The sequence below is a fragment of the Dendronephthya gigantea genome, unplaced genomic scaffold (genome assembly GCF_004324835.1).
Source record: "Dendronephthya gigantea isolate DGI-Jeju-01 unplaced genomic scaffold, DenGig_1.0 000022F, whole genome shotgun sequence".
Lineage (NCBI taxonomy): Eukaryota > Metazoa > Cnidaria > Anthozoa > Malacalcyonacea > Nephtheidae > Dendronephthya > Dendronephthya gigantea.
The window spans coordinates 1,415,497-1,435,810 of record NW_021163032.1 but is presented as its reverse complement, the minus strand read 5'-3'; the positions used below and the strand labels follow the sequence as shown (position 1 = coordinate 1,435,810).

Sequence of the window (20,314 nt, the reverse complement as noted above, 5' to 3'; positions counted from 1 at the left end):
TCAGTCATCAGAAGGTACTGACAGGCACTGGATCAATCATAATGGTTTGTGAAACTGTGAAAGGGCTTCATAGACTCATTAAATGAGTTTTCAACCTCAATAAATATTTAAAAAATATAATTTTACTCAGCAAGATATTCATAATTACAAATGTTACAAATTACATCTTCCATGCGATTATTTACATATCAGATTATTTTAATCACAAATTTACCAATTTTATTTTAATGTACATTGAATGATTTGCTTCGAAAAGAATGGCTTTTCATTCAGTGGCGTCGCCAGGTTGTTCAGACTGGGGGGGACGATGTAAAAATTAAAGGCGTTAGACCCCTAGGGGGGTTGGGGGCATTCCCCCTCGAGAAAATTTTTATTTCTAGGGTCTCTAAAACGCAATTTCCAACATTTTCAGGCAGGTTTTATGACAATCTGAAAGCCACAGATTGACGATTTTTGTTATAAACCAACAGTTTTCACAATTGCAACTTTCTGTTGTTAGCTTATCTAAATGTGTCAACAAGAGTATCCAACTCAATCTTATCTGCAATGTCTCTTCCTATGCTGATATGTTATTCTAATGTTATTCTTTAGGTGATCAAAAGTAACGTTAATTCGAAAATTTCTTTATTTACACGGCTGTTGGAAATTAGAATCATTGTACCCCCCCCCCCTCACTTTTCTCTTCACATTTAGAAAAATCTCAAAAGTGGTCTTTAGAGTAACTCGGGGGGACTTGTCCCCCCCAGTTCCCCCCCTGGCGACGCCACTGTTTTCATTTGAGTCACCCAGCCCATGCAAGTGTAAGAATCCAAATTTTGCATTGGTTGTGTTAAATGTTATATTCTCTTCTATATAATCTCTTCAAAATATAATCTCTTCAAAATATATTATGGTCTAAATGTTCTCTTCTTTTCAATTTACAAGATGGATGGTTGTCCTAAATATGTTCCAAAAAGTTGGGTGTTTTTTAAAAACTAGTTTTGAGTACTTGCACGGGCTTTGTGAGACAACTAAAACTGGTGAAGACGTTCTGTCTTGTGTCTAGGGTGCTTGGTAAAATGCTTGAGAACGCTCACAGGCGTGTGACTTATTGCAAAGGTCTCGGCTACAGTAGTTTGCCTAAATAACCAATTTCATCGCCTTGATAATACACAAAGATTGTGCATAATAGTTCAACGATATCTGTGCCATTCAGCGTCCGAATATTTCTTATGCAACAGTTTATGTCAGTTCCATTTGATCGGAGTATGTAGGGCAGACAGTACACATATACAAGCTTTTGATTGCAAAAAGACCTACTGTAATACAATATATTTTCTTAATAAATTCCCTATAATATTACAAATATAGAAGCAGCTACCTCTATAGCGGACACTCCCATATCTGGATGATGCATTCAATTTGTTTTTTACCATAACGGTCCCTTGTCGGCTTAAAAACTCCGTACACAGATATCCCTGCGCATTCACAAGTGTATGTCATTTTCCCATTCGTCTCTGTTGTGGATAAATATGCCGAACCGACCCCCTTGCCTTGAGACGTAGAACAGGATGCGGCCATTACTTTGATATCCTTAAAAGTGAAAGGATTTTATTTCAACTACGGCATACATTATCTTAGGAACGGTAGAAAATGTTGGTTGTGTAGAGGTGCAAGGGGGTTTTCGTTGCAGAATTAAAGGTATCTGCATTAGAGAAGTCCCTATACTGGGTGTGGTCATTGCATTAGAGAAGTCACACCCCGTTTGGGGGTGTGGTTATTGCATTAGAGAAGTGTTCGTTGGAAGGTATGTCAATATTTCCGAAGCGTCCCATTTGGAGAGAGGTCTGTGTTAGAGAGTTATGTGGATATTGAGGATATCTTAGAGAAGCGGTGCAGAAAGTTTTAGAGAAGAGTTGTAATGGTGTTAGATGGGGATGAGTTTATTTGAAAGATGTACAATATTCAAACATCTGTCCAACTGAAATTTTCTCACAAAGACTGCGAAAAATATTTGAAGCATACCTGAGGTTCATTGTATACCACCTTTGCTCGCGAATTAGTTGGCATGCCTTTGATTACCGTTGATATGGCGTTCTTAGTTCTGAATGTACATCTGGATACATTTCCCATTCCCGGGATGCCTCGGGGTCCTTGTATCCCTGTTTCCCCTTGCGGTCCCGGGACACCTCGTTCACCCTTGGGACCCTTGTTACCAGTTGGTCCCGGTGGACCTCGTTCCAACTGCAATAAAAGAGAAATGTATCTTTAAATTCGTCATAATTGAACCATAAATGTTGATGCTCGAGTTACAGAAGATATTCATAGTAAGGATTGTATAAAGTAGGGATAAGTGGAAACAAAAATGGCGAGTTGAACTTGACTTGTGGGAGCACTTTGCAACTCTATAACATTACATTTATCTGTTAACATTGCATTTATCATTTATCTATTAACATTACATTTATTAATGTGCAGATAACAAATAAAAAAAAATTAAATACTAAATAAACAGCGAACTCTATATAAAGACTGGAACGGTAACTGGCCGTTATTTGGCTGCTTTTTTTTTGGCTTAAGCCAAATTTGTTACCAGTTCCGCCCTCTTTGTATTGTTTCTGTCGGATGGACTGGCACTAATACTCAATTCGGCTGCAAATCAATCTCATTTCTCGAGCCTGCGATTCCTCTGGCGAGAGAACAAAGGCTCTGGGACAAAGATGCCGACCGATTTATCGTTCCAGTTTATATATAGAGTTCAAACTGTGAACAAAATATCTTCAATTTCTCAAATCGAAACGTCTCCCGATAAGAAATGCTTTTACGCTTTTTCTTCCGTTTTGCCAACCAACGATAATGGCTACTTCAAACCCACATTCCGTAGGGCACAATAACAGGAAAAGGAAGAGGGGTTAGTGTATTTGTGGGTTTCATTTCTGTCTTCCCGTGTGCAAAAGGAAGGTTAGAGGGCTTAAAGTACTTCGGGTAAAGGTTCAGCGATATTCATGGTGCCGCTGTCGTTTACATATATTTAATACAATTTATGTCTGCCTTAAATGGCTATATAGTCTACTGAGAAATAAATGTCGAACTTCATCGGAAAGAAACGAAAGTGATCGGCAGACATTCAATAAACAAAATTAATCGAGGACAGAACCGGGGTACGAAACCAGGAACTGTTGTCAACCCACAATTGAGGTTCAATTAGCCGTATACTCTACTCTACGTGATAGGTGTTCTGATGAAATAATTCAGAGTACTGGAAATATAGGATTGTTACTGCCATTATACACAGCTTGTATACATATAAGGCGGTTAAACTCTCCACTTTAATTGAGCATTATTTTGCGAGCCTTTTCCCGAGCGTTGATACAAAGAGTTTTAATTTTAATTTTGCTAGTGTATTGTCTACGGCGGAATCTTATCGTATTGTAGCCCCAGCTGCAAGCAAGGTAAACATGATTGTGGTACACTGCCACGTGGACACTGTATGGAACTCACGATTTCTTGTTATCATACCATAACCATAGGCATGCAGTTATAGTCAAACCGCGATTAGTCTAATCAGTATGTGTCTAGTGCTAAAAAAAGCTACCGTGTAATTTCGGTTGCATGTTGGCTAAACAATAACCGGAATGCGAAACCAGTAGGATGTTTTTTAGGAAGACTGATATGTGAAGCATGAAATGTTGTCTATGTACATACTCTAGAAACTGCGTGACCTTTTTGGAGCGAAATTTACACTCCTCTCTTTAAAGATGTCAAGATGTTTCGATGCCATTCTCTACCTTCTTTATAACAATAATTAGTTGTCACGACACAAAAACTACTGAACAAGGAACAATACTGTACCAAAGCTTTCATTGTAAACATAATATATCATTTTACACCACAATTGCTGTTGTTCATTTACTTTCTTGTTTTAACTTGCATATCTGCTCTATCAGTGTCGTTTTGTATTAATACTTTCTGCAGGTTTAGGTTATACAATTGCGAAGGATATCAATGTGTGTATATATCGGCGTTTATAGCTACTGATGTTTTTTATAAACATGCTATCTTTGAGACTGTGTAGGAAGGACTTTAACTTTCATTATGTAGGTGTATTATTGGGCTATACCAACACAATTATACAATCAGTCCAAACTTAATTATGTATGAAGTATGTATTTACTCTTTTCGTCTGTTATATAACTTTTGTATATTTCTGTTCCTTTGAAAGCCATTGTCTTGTTTTAATTTGCTATATCGTTAATGAACTGATAATATTGTTTAAAAAATTGTCCAAATATACCTAAATGGACAGGTATTTTATTCTTATGTTAAACTAATGCTGCTAATCTTATCCATTACATCAACGAAACAGTCAAAACAACATTCTTTCACGATCGCCAATAGTTCCTTAAGCAGCCAGTACTCAGTAGCCTTGTATGCACATATTGACACCTCTTACTTTCTTACACGCGAAACTGATGTATATTTTCATTTTTGCAGTTCAACATTATGTTTTCATGTTTTTATAGTAAATATTTACAAATATTTTTAGTATTAAAGCAATTTCATGCATCGGAAATTCTGGTGAATGGCTAAAGCATGTTTTATTGTGTTTATACGTTTTAACCCTTGTTGAATGCTTCTAGTAACTTCCATTTATGGAATTAGTTTATTTAATGCATAAACAATGAAGAATAATGCATTCCGTGTTGTCACCCTGCTTAAATGATATGGCTAGATACCATCATTACTGCGTGGTATTACATATCTACTTTTGCAAAAGTATTTTCCACCTCTCGGCTATCTTAGTCGATTAATGTAAAAAGTAATTCTTTTCATCTCAGAGATATTTTGATGGAATTAAGAATTGGAAATCTTATTTAATATATCGTTGCTTAATATTGAATTGAGAAACAAACATGATTACATTGACGAAGCTTATATCGTATATACTTAACCAACGTATATATAGTGTAATGGCTGCTTGCATTTCAAACCTATTATATGCATGCGTGGTTGTTAAGCTCGATAGATAAAAAACCTATTCCAGCGTATATTTGGACTAACGTTAGCAGCACAACCTCGACCAATCAGTAGCTAAGTGTAGCGTTCTATACTTCTAAGATATAAAACAGTAATTTTCCCTCGGAATCTAGGTTTTAAAATTGCTTAGGAAACCCACCTTAGGTTTAAACGTTGCACTTTTGTTTACCCTTTCCAACTGGCGTCTTTGGTTTTCCTGTAGGAATTTATAATTATATAATTGGTTAGTTTGGTTAGTAGATGTGTTTTAAATTTATAGGAATAGCTTTTTTCAAACTAGGTGAATGTATTGAATATTTATTCAGTCTTTATTTTATTTCGAATATATCGCATTTATTGTATATAATACTGCATGTATGTATTTCATCTAAATCAAAAAGACTGTCAACTTGGCATCATGTGCACGCAACAGTTCATGAAAAGTCCTTCGTTTCCAAGCGAGAATATAGGGTTTTTATTAGATATTTACTTGTAAAAAGTATATCTAAATATAGTATATGAATAATGCAATCAGGTATTTCTCTTACGAGGCTCGTAGAACAACCTAGGTTATATGTATGAGGCTAGTTATATATATATAAGATGTTAACAAGAAGAACGAGTTAAGCTAAAGTCTGTTGGTGACAATAATAACAGCCTTTCATTTGGAGTGTGGAAGTTTTGTACATGAATGACAGGAACACTTGGAGTCAAAATAGCTTATTTGCATGGAGACGTCAAGACAAAGGTGTGAAGGAGAGTGATGGGTATAGAGAGCGATTTATGCTTAAATAATTCCTTTGCAATATGGTAAAGAGATTTACATGCAACATGTAAAGTAATATGGAGAATTTATAGGCCTAATAGTTTTATTGTATGTAAGCACGATTTGTATGTAAGCATTTCAAAATATTTCGTGACTTTGCAAACGACGTACATCCTGTATACACTTGTGCTCAAGATGAGTGACTAAGTGGATACCAGAGTATCTTTGCTTTACAAAATTAATGCCATGCCTCATCCATCATGTGATGAAAGTGCTCTTTGGACCGACCGATATCCTGCGAATACTTTCGTATAAGTTTGATTAGAATCCATATCAGACAAATAATCAAAAGTTACGTTGGACCGAAGCCCGAGAAATATTATTGTGATTCGAGGCAATTATCATAATTGTACTCAATTCGATTGGGCCCGGGAAATTTATAAACAAAATAATTCATGGTAAATTATTTATCGTAGGTTATCAAAAGGAGGAATTTCGTCTCAAAAATACTGTATGTCATTTCAGCGTAGAAGGGGAGGGTGGGGGTGTTATTTCGAGGTTTTCTCAATTTTCCCTTCTAATAATCGTATCGTCTATATGAAGAGGAAGGCGTGAAAGGGTTTATCCAGTATAAATAAACACAGGATTGTTGTTAAGTGGATCCTTTCATCTGCCCATTTTCCGCTTCTCCGCAACAATAATCTTGTCTTCTTTCATCCAACGTGGCACAAATATGATATGTCATGTTATGCCCCCCCACCTTTTTATCTAACCTCCCCCCCCTTTCACATTATGCACTTTATGTTATATGCACACACTCACACACGCACTCCGTCTAAGTGACAGCAAGAATCTTACCAGTTTCCTCTGGAGATCATCAAATTGTTTCTGTAAACTATCCAGTTTCTCTTTAACAGACGTATCATCGTATTTCTCAACACGATTGTTGCCAATTACGGGGGCCACTGGTAGTTCTGAAGAAAAACATAATTTTGTTAAAATGGGTCATTGTATACAACTTAATATTGCATTTATAGCTATCAAAATATTAAAGTTCGTAGTCGTCTTAATAATCGTCAAGAGTTCATCATTTTCATTGGTAATGGTTGTAAACAGACCCTGCAGGATACATTATATAGATGTACATGAATTATATCTAAATTGTTTGCCCTATAGACATGTTTATTGGTCTAGTAATGGCAATCTTTGATGTTTTTGTTTATTAACAACAACAATATATGTAGCCTTCAATATAACAAAATGCCTCATTATGGTAAAATCGAAATTGAACAACCTTATATATAGAAACTGAAATTGGTCCCATTTCAAAAAAAAACTATCGTAGCTATATCACGTGTATAAATGTTTAGGTTTTTTCAGGTTTTTCACTAGAATTTATGCTGGAACTGCAACGGAAACTTTTGCTTTTTACTTGCAATACAACCGGATGCAGTAGATATATTTAAAAAGAGGATTGGTTGTTTAGGTGCTATGAAACCGACAGCGCCGTTTTGCTTGACCGAGTGTTATTGCATGTGGTATATTGAACGGCTAGACATAATTTATGCAGAAGAATGATCCGATGCCGAAGCAAATTTATAAAACGTTTTTGTTTACTAAGTCAGCGATAAAAATGAATGTTTGATCACTTCAATGGTAGAAATCCTGAAATTATTTTTCAAGTTTGTGTTAGTTCTAATATATATATAGGACTCAATTTTATAAATTTTAGTAAAGTACAGTATATTTCGGTACATATGCGGTAGGGATGCATTGCAGGTATAAGAATTATATGTCGTTTAAATGGAGTCCCGATTGGCAGACCGACCGCGAAAGCCTTGTAATCATAAATCTTGCTGCCGAATATCCTCAAGCAAATATTTACATATAATTCATATATCCAATTTAGCCGAAAGAATTGCGATGATTAATCTCTGAGTCATGACTCATGCTATTCACGTGCATCCTTTTCTATCATTACCTACTCTACCTGCATCTAACTTACAACACTGTTTTTGTAGAAAAAGAGTACAATAGATACGACAATATTCATATACATTAACTCGACAATTGCCTGAATTTTTCACACTAGTGCATTTTGCGTTTGTATTTAACATGCATGCTTCATTTATTATATACCAATACAATATCATTTATCAAAACTATTCTGCCGATAACGTTTGGATGCAAAAAGAAAGTTCTTTCATTTAATAATAATTGTCGGTGTTTTATTGAAATAAACTTTCCAAATTCCAATTAAAATTTTATGTTTCATTTTCTGTTTATAGCATTTTAACCATGAACAAACAATGAAATCGACAAATATATATCACCGATTCTCAATAACCAGCCATATATACATGGAATTTACACCCCTTAATCTAACGATTTAAATATACACTGTATGTGAATACTTACATGCATTCACTTTACGAATTTCGTGTTTTATTACAAGTATTTTGGGGCATGCGTTGCTACAAAGAAACTTATTTAATTAACAATCAAACTTAAAGTGGAACGTGTAATACAGCACAACTAAAACACTTAAACTCATTCGTTATTATATAAATCCTTCCCTAATCTTTATCGGTCCACTGTTGCATGTCCTGTATGTATGGATTTCAAATGATATATGAATTGAGTATTATATATGTAAAAGTTTTACAACGCAGGTTCGCCTTCGGTTAAATTATTATGTAGGATTCCACAAGTGATTATTACTAAAGGCTCTTGCAAAATCATGCAATTGCTTGAGTCTTTACTGCTGAGTAACTGTGTACTTTCGAGTTGCTATGTTTAAGAATGCACTGTTTGATATTAAAGTCACTTTAACATTTAAATTGCATGCAGGTATTTCAGGAAATGGTATTGATTGACCTTGGATGTTATATGCGATGTAAATAGAGAAATGAGGCGTGTCGAACGACGCTGTATTTGTAGTGATTAAGTAAAAGTACATGAATGTTTACTTGTGAGAGAGCTCAAACTGTACTTACAAGTCAACAAGCGTTAAATGCTGAGTGATATATAAGTATATATACCATGTGTTCGATTGCCAAGTTCCTCGAGATAAGTACATATGTAAGAACTCTGAAGCAAAATCACGGAAAGTTTTATATTCTGCCAGGCGGTCATGGGAACATTTTGAACCCCTGTGTGTGTGCGTGGTTTTATATACCTACTTGCAGCAAAACATTCAAAACATCTCGTTGAAGTCTGAATCCTTGGAGATTAATGGACAATACCCTATGCATAGCTGCCATGGCACTTAAGTAAATCTTTAGTGGATTAATTGCCATTCATAAATACAGAAGCATACTTAATGTTTGTGTATAGTGAAAGTTCTCACCGTAGAAAGTACAAATGCCAAATTATCAAATATTTAAAGCTATATTAATACTCATGCATGCTTTTTGTGCATACAAAATTATTAAGCTATAAACTATATATAAAATGAAACCTTGTTAGTCATTACGGTTTGCCAATAAAGCCCGACATCTAGCTATATATCCAGGCAAATCAAGATGCTTGAGATATTTCCCATGTGTGTTATTTGTACACGGTGTTCGTATACCTACATGGTGATTAATATATTTCAAATATTTTGGCGTATAAATATTCCTCTATGCTAATGTTTTTTAATTTCGCGCCAAATTTGTTTTGTCAGCCAATAAAAAGCCTCGATACGCGCACGTGGCTTATGCCATGTGCCGCAATGAATTATTAGTAATGTTCGGTACGAAATATAGCGTATAATAAAAGTTTCCATTCTAATTCTTTTTATTCTCTCATAAAAATATATGGCAATAATTCTCAACATTCATGCTTATATAAGATAAATAAGCGATGCTATTGTCTGGTGTAGACGATAGATATGCCATATATAGTGAAATTGTCAATCTTCATTAAAGGATGTGTATGTTATAAAATTTGCTGTAAATTTAAGCAAGCCTCGTTGTTTGTAACGAAAAGGTTATTTGATAAAAAGTTAACAAAACGAATCGCTGTTGTATGCTCTCCCTGAGGAAAATTTTTTAGTTCAATGAACGTACATGAAAGTTTTTCATTATGAATGCAGTAATGCTTTAATGTGAACTGTCTGGAACGCAGTAGGCTGTTTTATTATCATTAAATTATCAATGTCTGTCGGACGTAGGAAGTTCTGTGTTAAAGTTCGTTGATCATTGCTGGCAATGAAGAAGGCTTGTTGAATTTTCTATACCGGATTTATGAGCTATCATGCTATACCCTGTAATTGTAAAAAACTATATTACTTCTTGTCGGTGTTTTTAATGTGTTCCATCCAAAATGGCGGCTCGCCTTCGTATGCAAATTGTTTTAAAATAGTTAGGTATACACTTTTACCAACGTTTGTGGTAATTTAAATCTCAATAAGACACAACTTGACTGATTTACAAGGACTTTTACAAGGTCTAGTGATTATTTTAGTTGTGTTTATCAGGACTCTCTGTTTAAAGTTATACAACTCATCTTATTTGTTGTGAAGTTTTTCAACTTGTAATGTGATATTGTGAACACTATATATGGTTTCATCAAATGCGATATAACTGCCTAAAAAAGAGAAAAAAACTTCTCGACATTTCGACCTAGGGGCCTTCGTCAGGAGAGTTAGCATGAATGAAAGCGCTACCACGCTACTCCTTGGTTATATTCTAACTATATATGGTCTGTGTGAATGTAACAGTATCCCGAAGTGTCGTATTTCTTCTATTCCCTTGTCATACAAACATACCACTTGAGTCATTAAAAATATTCCATGTCTTTCAAAAACATGGCAATATACACACCATTATAGGTATTTGGAGAGCGTAATATGACAATTATTTCGGCCTGGCTACCTGTCGGAACGGGAAACAGGAAACCCAACATATGAAGTCATGTCCGCCGTTATATTCTCCCGTTCGTCAAATCTTTTATAAGTGTTGTTTTTCGCGTCTTGTAAAGTTACAAGTTACAACCAACATGTCAAATTCTTATTCAATTGCAGTATATCTATTGTATATTACTGCATGAAAGAGTTTCTTTCATTAGAAACACTTATTCGTATGTGTCTGTCCGTTCACGACTTGGAAAGGGCGGAGATTTTTCTCCGGGTAAAACTTCTCGGACAGGGATGTTGGTTCATGAGTTGTTGGTTAGGAAGGAGCAAAAGAGAAAAACCATCATTTATTCTCTTCCGATTCTCCGTTTTATAATGTTCAAGTTGAACGCATAAGCCTATCCATTGGTCATTGCCAATTAGTCAATATCGCTATTTAATCGAGGTTAACATCAACAATTGTAAGATGTGAGCGCTAAAGGAATTATGGGAATGTCAATTTCAAAGTTTAGTCGCTTGTTTGCGAAACATAGAGTAGTTTTGTCTGAGTTGCATGTGATATTGAATGTCTGTCTGCTTGGTATTATCAAGGCCTATGTGGTACATTTTTATTTAAAAATTACGATTATGAACTTTCGTCAGTTGCCGTATTAAATTTCCTAATTGAAGAACACGTTTCACCCCCATGCAACAATGGAACAAGGAACTGAAGGTGCAGAATGCTTTGGGAACGGTCTAATTCATTTTACAGCCGGATTTTTTGTATTTACAAAGTCAACAACATATCAGCATGCCGTGTCAGCTGTGAACGAATGACTTGCTGAATTCACCCTTTGTGCCACGTAACCCGATTCCAATAATGATTTCCTTGTATTGTCTTTAATCTATCTTTCATGCCATGCAGGTCCCGGCTTGTTTTCGTGCATGCCGATTTCGACACCTCTTCGCGAGCTCGCGTGCTTTCTCATAGTTTTTTTTGGCGCAGTTCGCAAAGGGAAATCGGATAATCGAGCATTCATGCATCTATATGTACTAATGGACAAATTTCCGCACAGACAAGAACCAATACCAGCACAATGCCCACTTTGTTAGAAGTTACTAGTAACAAGCAATCCTCACGAGTATTCCAACATCTAGTTGGTTAAACGATACAATCGTTTTACTTTGGGTAAGGCATTTCTACGAATTCGTTGATATAGACAATTCGTAATCCAAAAGTAAACATGTTCATAATTCCTCGGTGTCACTGGAGGATTAAATTGTACGGTCGAGAGCGAACTTGCATTAGTCGCAGATTTATCATTATCATGCATGCATGCACCAAACTAAATTGATAAATAGAAGCGAAAAAATGATGGTTACTTTGCAAAATCTAAAGCATGTTCATGCATTTTGTCATGAATTCTTTCTATAACCGACAACTGCTTTGAACTACTGCCTATCCATGCATTTCGTGGATAAAAAATTTAGACATTTTTGGCTATGCCAACTGGCTCTTAGACAGACCATTCTTCAGTTAAGTACAACTTAGGTGAATTTAGATTTCCTGTTTTCATGTATTACGTGTACTCTATAAATGCACCCCACATCATTACTTGTTCTGCCCTTGTTAAAACGAGCTTGGTTAAAATGGATTGTCGTTCAGACATAATAGCTTTTTTGGTGTTTAGAATGTAGTTCTGTTCTTCGCATTCAACTCATTTGATAGGACTAACAGTAGAGGGTTAATGTTGCAATGGATATAAGGATTCATCAATCCTATTTTTAAGACAAAACAGAGAGTATTCAGTTGCAAAAATCGCGATCATAAGCTCTCTGTATTGAATCAAAACTCTGTCCGTGCAATTTCGGTGCAACACTTTAACCAACTTACACTCGTTGTTATATACATTCAGTGGTGGAAACGCCAGTATATAGCTCTCAAGTAAAGGACAGTTTTGCTTGAATTCGCTAGGGTGTGACAGCTACATTTTTTCCTCGAACATTAAGAGGTTTTAAGGATGTATAGAACTGTCCTTACACTAGGCCATTGTTCGATATTCCCTGTAAATCCGCATGGGTTTTCCTGGAACAAGCAGGAATACGTACACATGAATATCGTCGATCCCTATTCATTAGTTGTACCAAAAGAGAAGAGTTACCGACAAACAACTGAATGGCAGACCGAAGTCAGAAATAGATGCAGAATATCGGCTTCAGTAATTATCTTCTGCCATAAACAATGAAAATTTAATGCAAAATGAAGTACTCGCTGTGTATATTAAGCCTGTGAGAAGGTTAAACATGCAACCGACCATGATTTAATGAGTCGAATGTTTTCTGATGCATGCATATGCGGTTTTGAAATAATGATACGCTTTTTACGGTTGAATTGCAACTTTAAGACAGTCATGAAAGAACTTCTCACCATTAAATCAACTAAGAAACTAGTAAACTTATCTTTAGCTATATAAGCGCAACAAGGTATGAATGAATATAAGGGAAGACAGTATATATGCGAAAGAAACAGCTTTTCAGATAGAGGTATTTGTTTGAAAAGATCTTCTAAAGAGCCCTAATTACTTTGTACTTTAATTCTTAGCATATTCCCTCAGTAAATCGCTTTATTCTGTATTGTACAACATTCCACGTGTGTCTAAGGATTAACCAAATGTCGTAACTTTTTAAGGAAACAATATTTCGTGGGTTTTTCGCAAATAAACATCTTATATCGTTGTAATGCGAAACAAAGGGACGGAAGTCATTTCGCAGTAGTCTTCATTCATTATTTCGCTTCAGACATCGGCTAGGTCGTCCTAATTGTCGTGTTTATACGTCAAAATGAATCGCAATTCGAGACAATCAATGAAATTATATATTCAATGAAAGTACTCGAACGTTTTGACAAAGTCAACGTAGTTTGAAACGGGTTTTTGGCGTGGATTTCAACGGAGTATTTCAACTTATCATTCGGAAACAACGTTTTTAAAAGCGAAATTACAAATGCAACTGCCATAACTGCACGGCTGATTATATATTACATGAAAACAATATCAGGAAAGCGAAACACTGCCAATAGCGTAAACAACTCGTATATAAATTGTATTTTGTGTGGTTTTAACTAAACACTGTACGGTATATTCCGCATTTTGAAAAATATTTGCACGTATGTAGGAGTCATAAAACTAAAATACATGACTTTTTATGGTGTTTTCTATATGCAGTTGGCCATTGTGAAATATTTCATTTAGCTTATATTTTGAGAAATGACTCGCCGTTAGCTAATTGAAAGGGTGAACTGTAGGTAATATATATATGTATATATATTCAAATATTAATATATAACGTGTAAAGGAATAAGTGTTATTTGTTGCTACGGGTCACAGACAGTTTTAATATAGAACTCGGCGCTTTCATGTAATGAAAAGATTCAGGCTAGAATTCAGGCTAGTATTATCGTTCAGAATTGCGTGGATACAGGTAATTATGCTCGATAAATATTAGTTCAATTGAAATGTCGGAACCTGTATAAGCCTTTTGACTAACGTCAAGGAAAATTCATAAAAAGATTGTTTGTTTTACTGAGTGCCTGACCTTGATTCCACGTTACCAGATAGAGTACACAGCGTGGGTACAATGTCATATAAAATTTGTTGTCGAAAATATGCCAACTATTAGCCATTACGGCTTTCAAATGATTAATTTTTTAAGAGCTTGAATGAAAAAATATATTCCATGTGTATGAACACATTTGTGATACCCATACTTATAACGGCATTCGGTGATTTGATTACTTAGAATGGATATCTTAAAGAATTATCCTACATTTGGCAAGCCACCATTGGAGATTAATTTTATTATATTATCCATACCTCTCCCCGTACCGAACCTGCTGGCGATTTATGTTGGCATTAAAGGAAGGCACGAGGTCAAATTCCAAGCTACCATGTTTGATGCTGAGTAATATTTGCCTGAGTAATATATTCGTGGGATTATTCGCAAACGCGCATTATATCTATAATATATACGCATGCATAACTCGTATTTATTTTGCGTGAATAAATATGATGCGCTACTAATGCCAAGTGTGTACGTAGTCTAGTAAAACATACGCATCTCGTATCCGACATCAAGTAAATACAAAAAAGTTGCGATAAGATTACATAACTTTTACCTCGACGAGAACAGAGACAACTCTCCTTGTTCATCATGTTCATCAGGCTCAGAGCTAGCCCACCGGCGCTAAGACATAAAACGAGCAGGAAAAATATAACCATTTTGAAGTCGCACTTTCCCCTCCTTTTGTGAGGTTTGTCGCTCTCTTGTACGGTCGTGACCATGAGGGGTGAGCATTCTGCGCCATCGGTTGGCGATGGAGGGCTATCTGGTAGGCACACTCTCTTCGATTCCCCATAAAGTTGGTTATTTTTTCGTCGGGGCCCGCTGCCTGCGCGATTCAAGCCCGCTCTCCTCGCTACATCGGCCGGGTTCTCATATTCGTGATTCTTATTAGGATCGACATTTAAAAAAGGTTTGACGTAGCCATCGTCTTTACAGTCCGTGAGGGCGTCGTACTTTCCATTCGATATATACGTAGTGTCTTTCCCGTTGACGGCGTAGGCTAAGAATGCCTGGTTGTTAAAATCTTGTTGGTTCGAGCCCATTTTTGCCAGAGATTCTTTCTGCGTTGAGATTTCTTTTGTTAGTGATGATATGAAACTTTTCAGGATGTTTATATGATGAAATTTGAGTAGGTGAAGACAGATATTATTTCAGATTCTCTGTAATAGTTAATATCAGAAGACGTCAACGCCTGCCTTACGCTATCCCTCGTGGCGTGTAGTAAAATTCCGACAGCGAATGCGCGACTTACCCTGTCTGAGAGGTATACAATAGCGCGCGCGAATTCTAGCAATTCTATTGGCTGTCGCAAATGAATAAGGCTATCGATTGGATATACGCATCATGATCAATGTCGCCTGATATTTACTTATGCAAATCAGGTTCTAGTAATTTCATTCAAGAACGACAGGAATGCATTAAACTACATGTTTTACTCAATGCAATGTTACTAAGTTTGCTGTGATAAAAAAGTGCTATGGTGTCAAATATAATAGTCTACACCATGTTCCCTCTACACTCTACACATCTATTATAACGGGTTCTAATTCTGAACCTATTCTTGTGAATTACTACATGACTGAAACAGTTTGTAAATAAAGAATGGCCGCTGCTTGGAGACGCACCCCCGAAAAGCCCACAGGATAACTGTGCGGAACACATTGATAAGTTTTATCATGCCACGTTTACGTTTGGTTCACACAAACCAATTTTTTCGAATCCAATTCACTTGTGAAGGATGTTCTGTAGTATATTGACTTGTAGTATAAAGCCAGCAAATCATCTAAATCAAATTCGTCACTGCTTTGACATTGCGCAGGCTACATTCTATACGTCAGAAGTCGGAATAGGTTATGACAAATTTGGATCGTGCGAAAATCCGGTCTGTCAATACTGAGCAAACTCGCGAGAGAGAATTGCGATTTTAGCGAACAAAATATGTAACAAGGAATCTTGAATTAAGCTTAGTTAATCTATCCTATTTTTGTTTCACCATCCATGCTAATGAATCTCATTCGTCTCGAAACTTAGCTGTCAATTTCACTGTTCGTCGGCAAGAATGGCGTCACTTTTTGTCGTTTAGATTGCGTTCAAAAACAGCGTTAAGTGGACACAGAAGAGACACTGAATTACCGTGTGAACAAACTCTCAGGCCTTTTAATTCGTCATTCTAGATTTTTAACGTTAATTGTTTGTTTATAATGCAAATTCGGGCTTTTAAGTTCGACCTATGAGATTTTTTGATATATCTAAAACGTTAATTGAAACGCGAACCCCTAGTCTTACGACTTTCGGGTGATAGGGAACCAAACACAGAGCTTGGCGCGCGAAAAGAGCAAATGATAAACTGATCGTGTAGTCCCGTAGACACTGCTAAGACACCCCACTAAAAGGCCAGAATCCGACATCATTGTTGGCCGAACAACATGCACCCAGCATCGTTAGTATATTATTTCATAATTTTGTTGATGATGACTTAAATTTTACTTTTGTTTATATCGTATAGAAATCTGATCATCCAACACTGTTGGAACAACAGTCAGTTTGGTTCTGTTCTTGCCACTGTAAAACACAGACATTCTAGAATTACGCGATTGCTTTGGTGTTTGAGCCAACAGTTTTTCTTTTTGACTTTCGGCCAAACTAAACACTCGACGACATAGTTTTAAAATCTTTTTCTTCCGAACATGGCTACTGATTGTTAAACTTTTTAAAACTTCAAGCAAAACATATTTGTCAATGTCTAACATATATATTAGGAAAGACTGCATGTATCTATAGATAGTCTAGTTTTATATAAGTCATATATTATTCTCCCAATTGATTAATGGGAACAGATTTCCCCTGACGATATTACCACCTCAAATGTGTTTTTTTTTACATATAGCTAAATTTCAATTTGCGTTGTATGTGGCCCATGAATTAAAGCGCGGCCGTTTGATTCAGTTCACAAATTGTTTTTGAACTTCTTTTATATCCAATTTCAGTGTTTATACAGGAAGGAACTGACTATAATAGAAGATTTTTGTGAAGCCCTGCTCTGAGAATATTTTACACTGTCTAACTTCAGTTGTTAACCACATAATCGCGCTAATAGCTATATATTATATATCATGACATATAAATGTTCAACTATGTCGCATTGCGATCTAAAATCTCCAGGTTTTTTTCTGTTCAAAAATATGCGATACATATTTTGATCTTTATGTCCAGGAACTACGTAGATTGGCAAGCACACGCTCAATACGTCAAATAACCATACCGCAATTATGAACACTTAGTACCATTCTCATGAATTTCTAAACTAAGACCCTTTGTACATTTTGTAGATCTTGATCAATAGATTTACAAATTAATGTGCATTAGGTAAAGTCTGTTCTGCGCATGGGCGGTGCTCATAAAAATTTGAGGGGGACTGGGGGAGTAATTTCAAATATTGCCTTATGCATGGCGGAAACATACGAGCCAAAACGGTGTTAGATATTTAGTGAAACGTATTTTAGAAATGTCTAGCAAGGTATTTACGGAAGCATGCATACACTAAAATGGTGCTTTAGATATTTAGACCGTAAGTCGTATTTTGAAACTAAAGCGGTTTAAAATGTAAATAAAGCCCTTGTTTAGATTACAGACATTGCAGACGTCTGATCAGCACTATGTTTGTTTTTTTTCGCGTCGGTAAATATAATTATCTATGCGCGTGGGACCCTTTCTGCATAAAGATTATTATTAATATAGTGCGTATTAATACAGTGCATATTAATATGGTGCATATATGCAGTATGAACCCTCGTCCCTCGTCATTGTATAATAAGGCTGGTTTAAATGTGTTTGCGTGCAGACAAATATCCCTTGCGAGTTATGCTTTCAAACTGATCCATTTTTCGTGCGCACCCGCCGGAAGTGTCTGTCTCAACTGCATGATTATCATTAATTGCGGGTCTGTAGCTATCGTGTATTAGTATACACCCGACTATTGTCTATTACAAATCCTACATTCTGATTGGCCACTCAACCATTGTCTATTCGTGATGGTGAACGTTTGGGAAAAATTCGCTCGCGCGACCGTATAAGATTAAATTATTTTTCGGTGTAATTGCGGTGTATCGATTATTTTCTCGAAATTAATATATCTAGGTACAGGGTGTATACTGAAACAATTAGACAACTCGCCTTCGTTGTCTATGAGCAAATAGTCAACAGTCAACTCAGTTCGCCTTCGTTGACTATTCGCTCATAGACAACTCGGACTCGTTGTTTAATTGTTAAATGCTTCGCTATGTTGTGAACGCGATGTTTATATGAACTCTGATTACCATATGCATTATTTATTATCGTAAACTCGACAGTAGAAGTCAATATTTGAGCAGAGCTGTAGATTACTCGCGATTTGCGTTCTAGTAGAGTTGGGCTTAATTAAAAATGCACGGTTGTAGCCTCTTATACAGAAAAAAATGTGACATGCTTATTTTTAAGATGACGTAAACTCCGCAAAACTAAAAATAGAAGCTTTGTCTTGTTTGTATGATTTTGATTCAATTGAATTTCCTACAGTGGAGGTGCCACATTTGGAATGTTGTTAAGTAGTGGTTTGTTATGAGAAAAAAATATGCGCAGAATGGACTTTACATTTGTGTGAAGTTTACTGTGATGCACACAAATGACAAAACCGCGCTTTTTCCTGCACATTTCATCAGTTCGTCAGCTTCACACCTTTAATCAGTATTTACCATAGCTGTAACTTTATCACAGCCTCTCTTTGTCGAGGTGTTTCGATGGGAAGCCATTGCTGACTCACAACAGTCTTCACCTGACAGTTAGCAGTTTCCTCATTTGCATATTTTGCGCCCTCATCAATGTTCCGCGGGAATTAATCAGCAGGTGTTTGTGCGTCATTCAAATTTCACAAATAATCGACGATTGTCCGTGTGGGCCATTTCCGTCGTTTCGTTGGGTGTGACAGTGTGTGACTCATGGTCAGTTCGTCGTTGCCAATATTTTACGACCTTCGACAAAGGAAAATGATGTTAAAACGGGTCATATCCTTTCCGTTTTTAGAGCTCCTTTGCGGCGCAGATTCTCATCGAACTTTCTGTGAATATCGACTTTGCCATATTATTAGCGTAATTACAAAGGTAATTATCGAAAGCTCTGGCTACTGATTGGTCGAGCAAAGGCTGCGTTAATTAGCTAAGCGGATCTTTCAAAATGGCAGTGAATTGTTTTTGTCGAAGTTAAAGATGAAGCAATAAGTAATTTTATTTTGCTTTGAAAAGCAACATCTTGTAAACTGAAGGCATGATCAAGTTGGTTCCTTCATTTCATCAAATTGTCTGTTGGCAAAGGTTTTTTAAGTAATTCTTAAACAAAGCAGGACTCGGAAGCGACAATATTTGGCCTAAAAGTGTTTTAGCTGACAGACTAGTCAATCTGTTGCATTCTTCTGACGAACCAGACTATCAATATAGAGAGTTTGGTTTTTGTTCGAGAATCGAGGAAAGCAATATAATATTAATATAGGCAAATTGTGAATTTCTACAATTGACCCTCGACATTGCCGATCGTAAAATCCGTTAAAAATCGACCCACGACTTTACCCTCGACCTCACTCTCGACCCTTGACCAAAACTCCAATATAGAACTCTATTTTTTTAAAATGACCCATATAAAGCAACTTTCTAATTAACTTCTGTTGACGATAAAGCCGGAAAACACATTTTGGGTTCAAAACCGGTTCTAAGATAGATAAATTGTTAGCTTATGCCTTTGGTAATTTAAAAGAAACGCATAAATAAGGCTCAGAAAATGCTATTTTTTCACATAAAAAGTTCATTGGTTTTTTAAGGTGATTATCTTGTTGACCTATTTACAAGTCTAACTAGTTTATAAAACTTCATATCTATTATACATTGCCGAGGGACGTATGTTTACACAAATGCGATTTCCTTACCAGGTTTTGGCTTTTGCTAAATGTATAATGGCGATTTATAGTGATAGATACGTTTCGTTACCATGTTCACGATTACAACGCACATTTCAAATATCTTGAACCTCCATCAGAAATTGCCCGTGTTACAACAATTATACCTTGACACTTATATACAAACTATACC

The 20,314-nt window shown here is 36.1% G+C and overlaps 1 protein-coding gene across 2 annotated transcripts; it reads right to left on the bottom strand.

Moving 5' to 3' along the window:
* Positions 1 to 297: 297 nt before the first annotated feature.
* LOC114522416 lies at positions 298 to 15,423 on the bottom strand. 2 transcript variants are annotated; one of them, XM_028543089.1, is made up of 5 exons: positions 14,755 to 15,423; positions 6,620 to 6,735; positions 5,156 to 5,212; positions 2,005 to 2,223; positions 299 to 1,572 (listed from the first exon to the last, which is right to left on the bottom strand). In XM_028543089.1, the coding sequence occupies exons 1-5, from the start codon at positions 15,242 to 15,244 to the stop codon at positions 1,363 to 1,365; spliced, it is 1,092 nt and encodes a 363-aa protein (XP_028398890.1). In that variant the 5' UTR covers positions 15,245 to 15,423; the 3' UTR covers positions 299 to 1,362. The 2 variants fall into 2 exon arrangements, with proteins under 2 accessions (XP_028398891.1, XP_028398890.1); XM_028543090.1 differs by lacking the exon at positions 5,156 to 5,212 and having other exon boundaries at positions 298 to 1,572.
* Positions 15,424 to 20,314: the final 4,891 nt, after the last annotated feature.

What these genes read in the sequence shown, in the direction of transcription:
- LOC114522416 (XM_028543089.1), bottom strand. Translation starts at nt 15,244, where the DNA reads ATGGGCTCGAACCAACAAGATTTTAACAACCAGGCATTCTTAGCCTAC. An exon ending in TTGTCTCTGTTCTCGTCGAG is followed by an intron (nt 6,736 to 14,754) that starts GTAAAAGTTATG and finishes GTTTTTCTTCAG; the next exon opens with AACTACCAGTGGCCCCCGTA. An exon ending in ATGATCTCCAGAGGAAACTG is followed by an intron (nt 5,213 to 6,619) that starts GTAAGATTCTTG and finishes AAATTCCTACAG; the next exon opens with GAAAACCAAAGACGCCAGTT.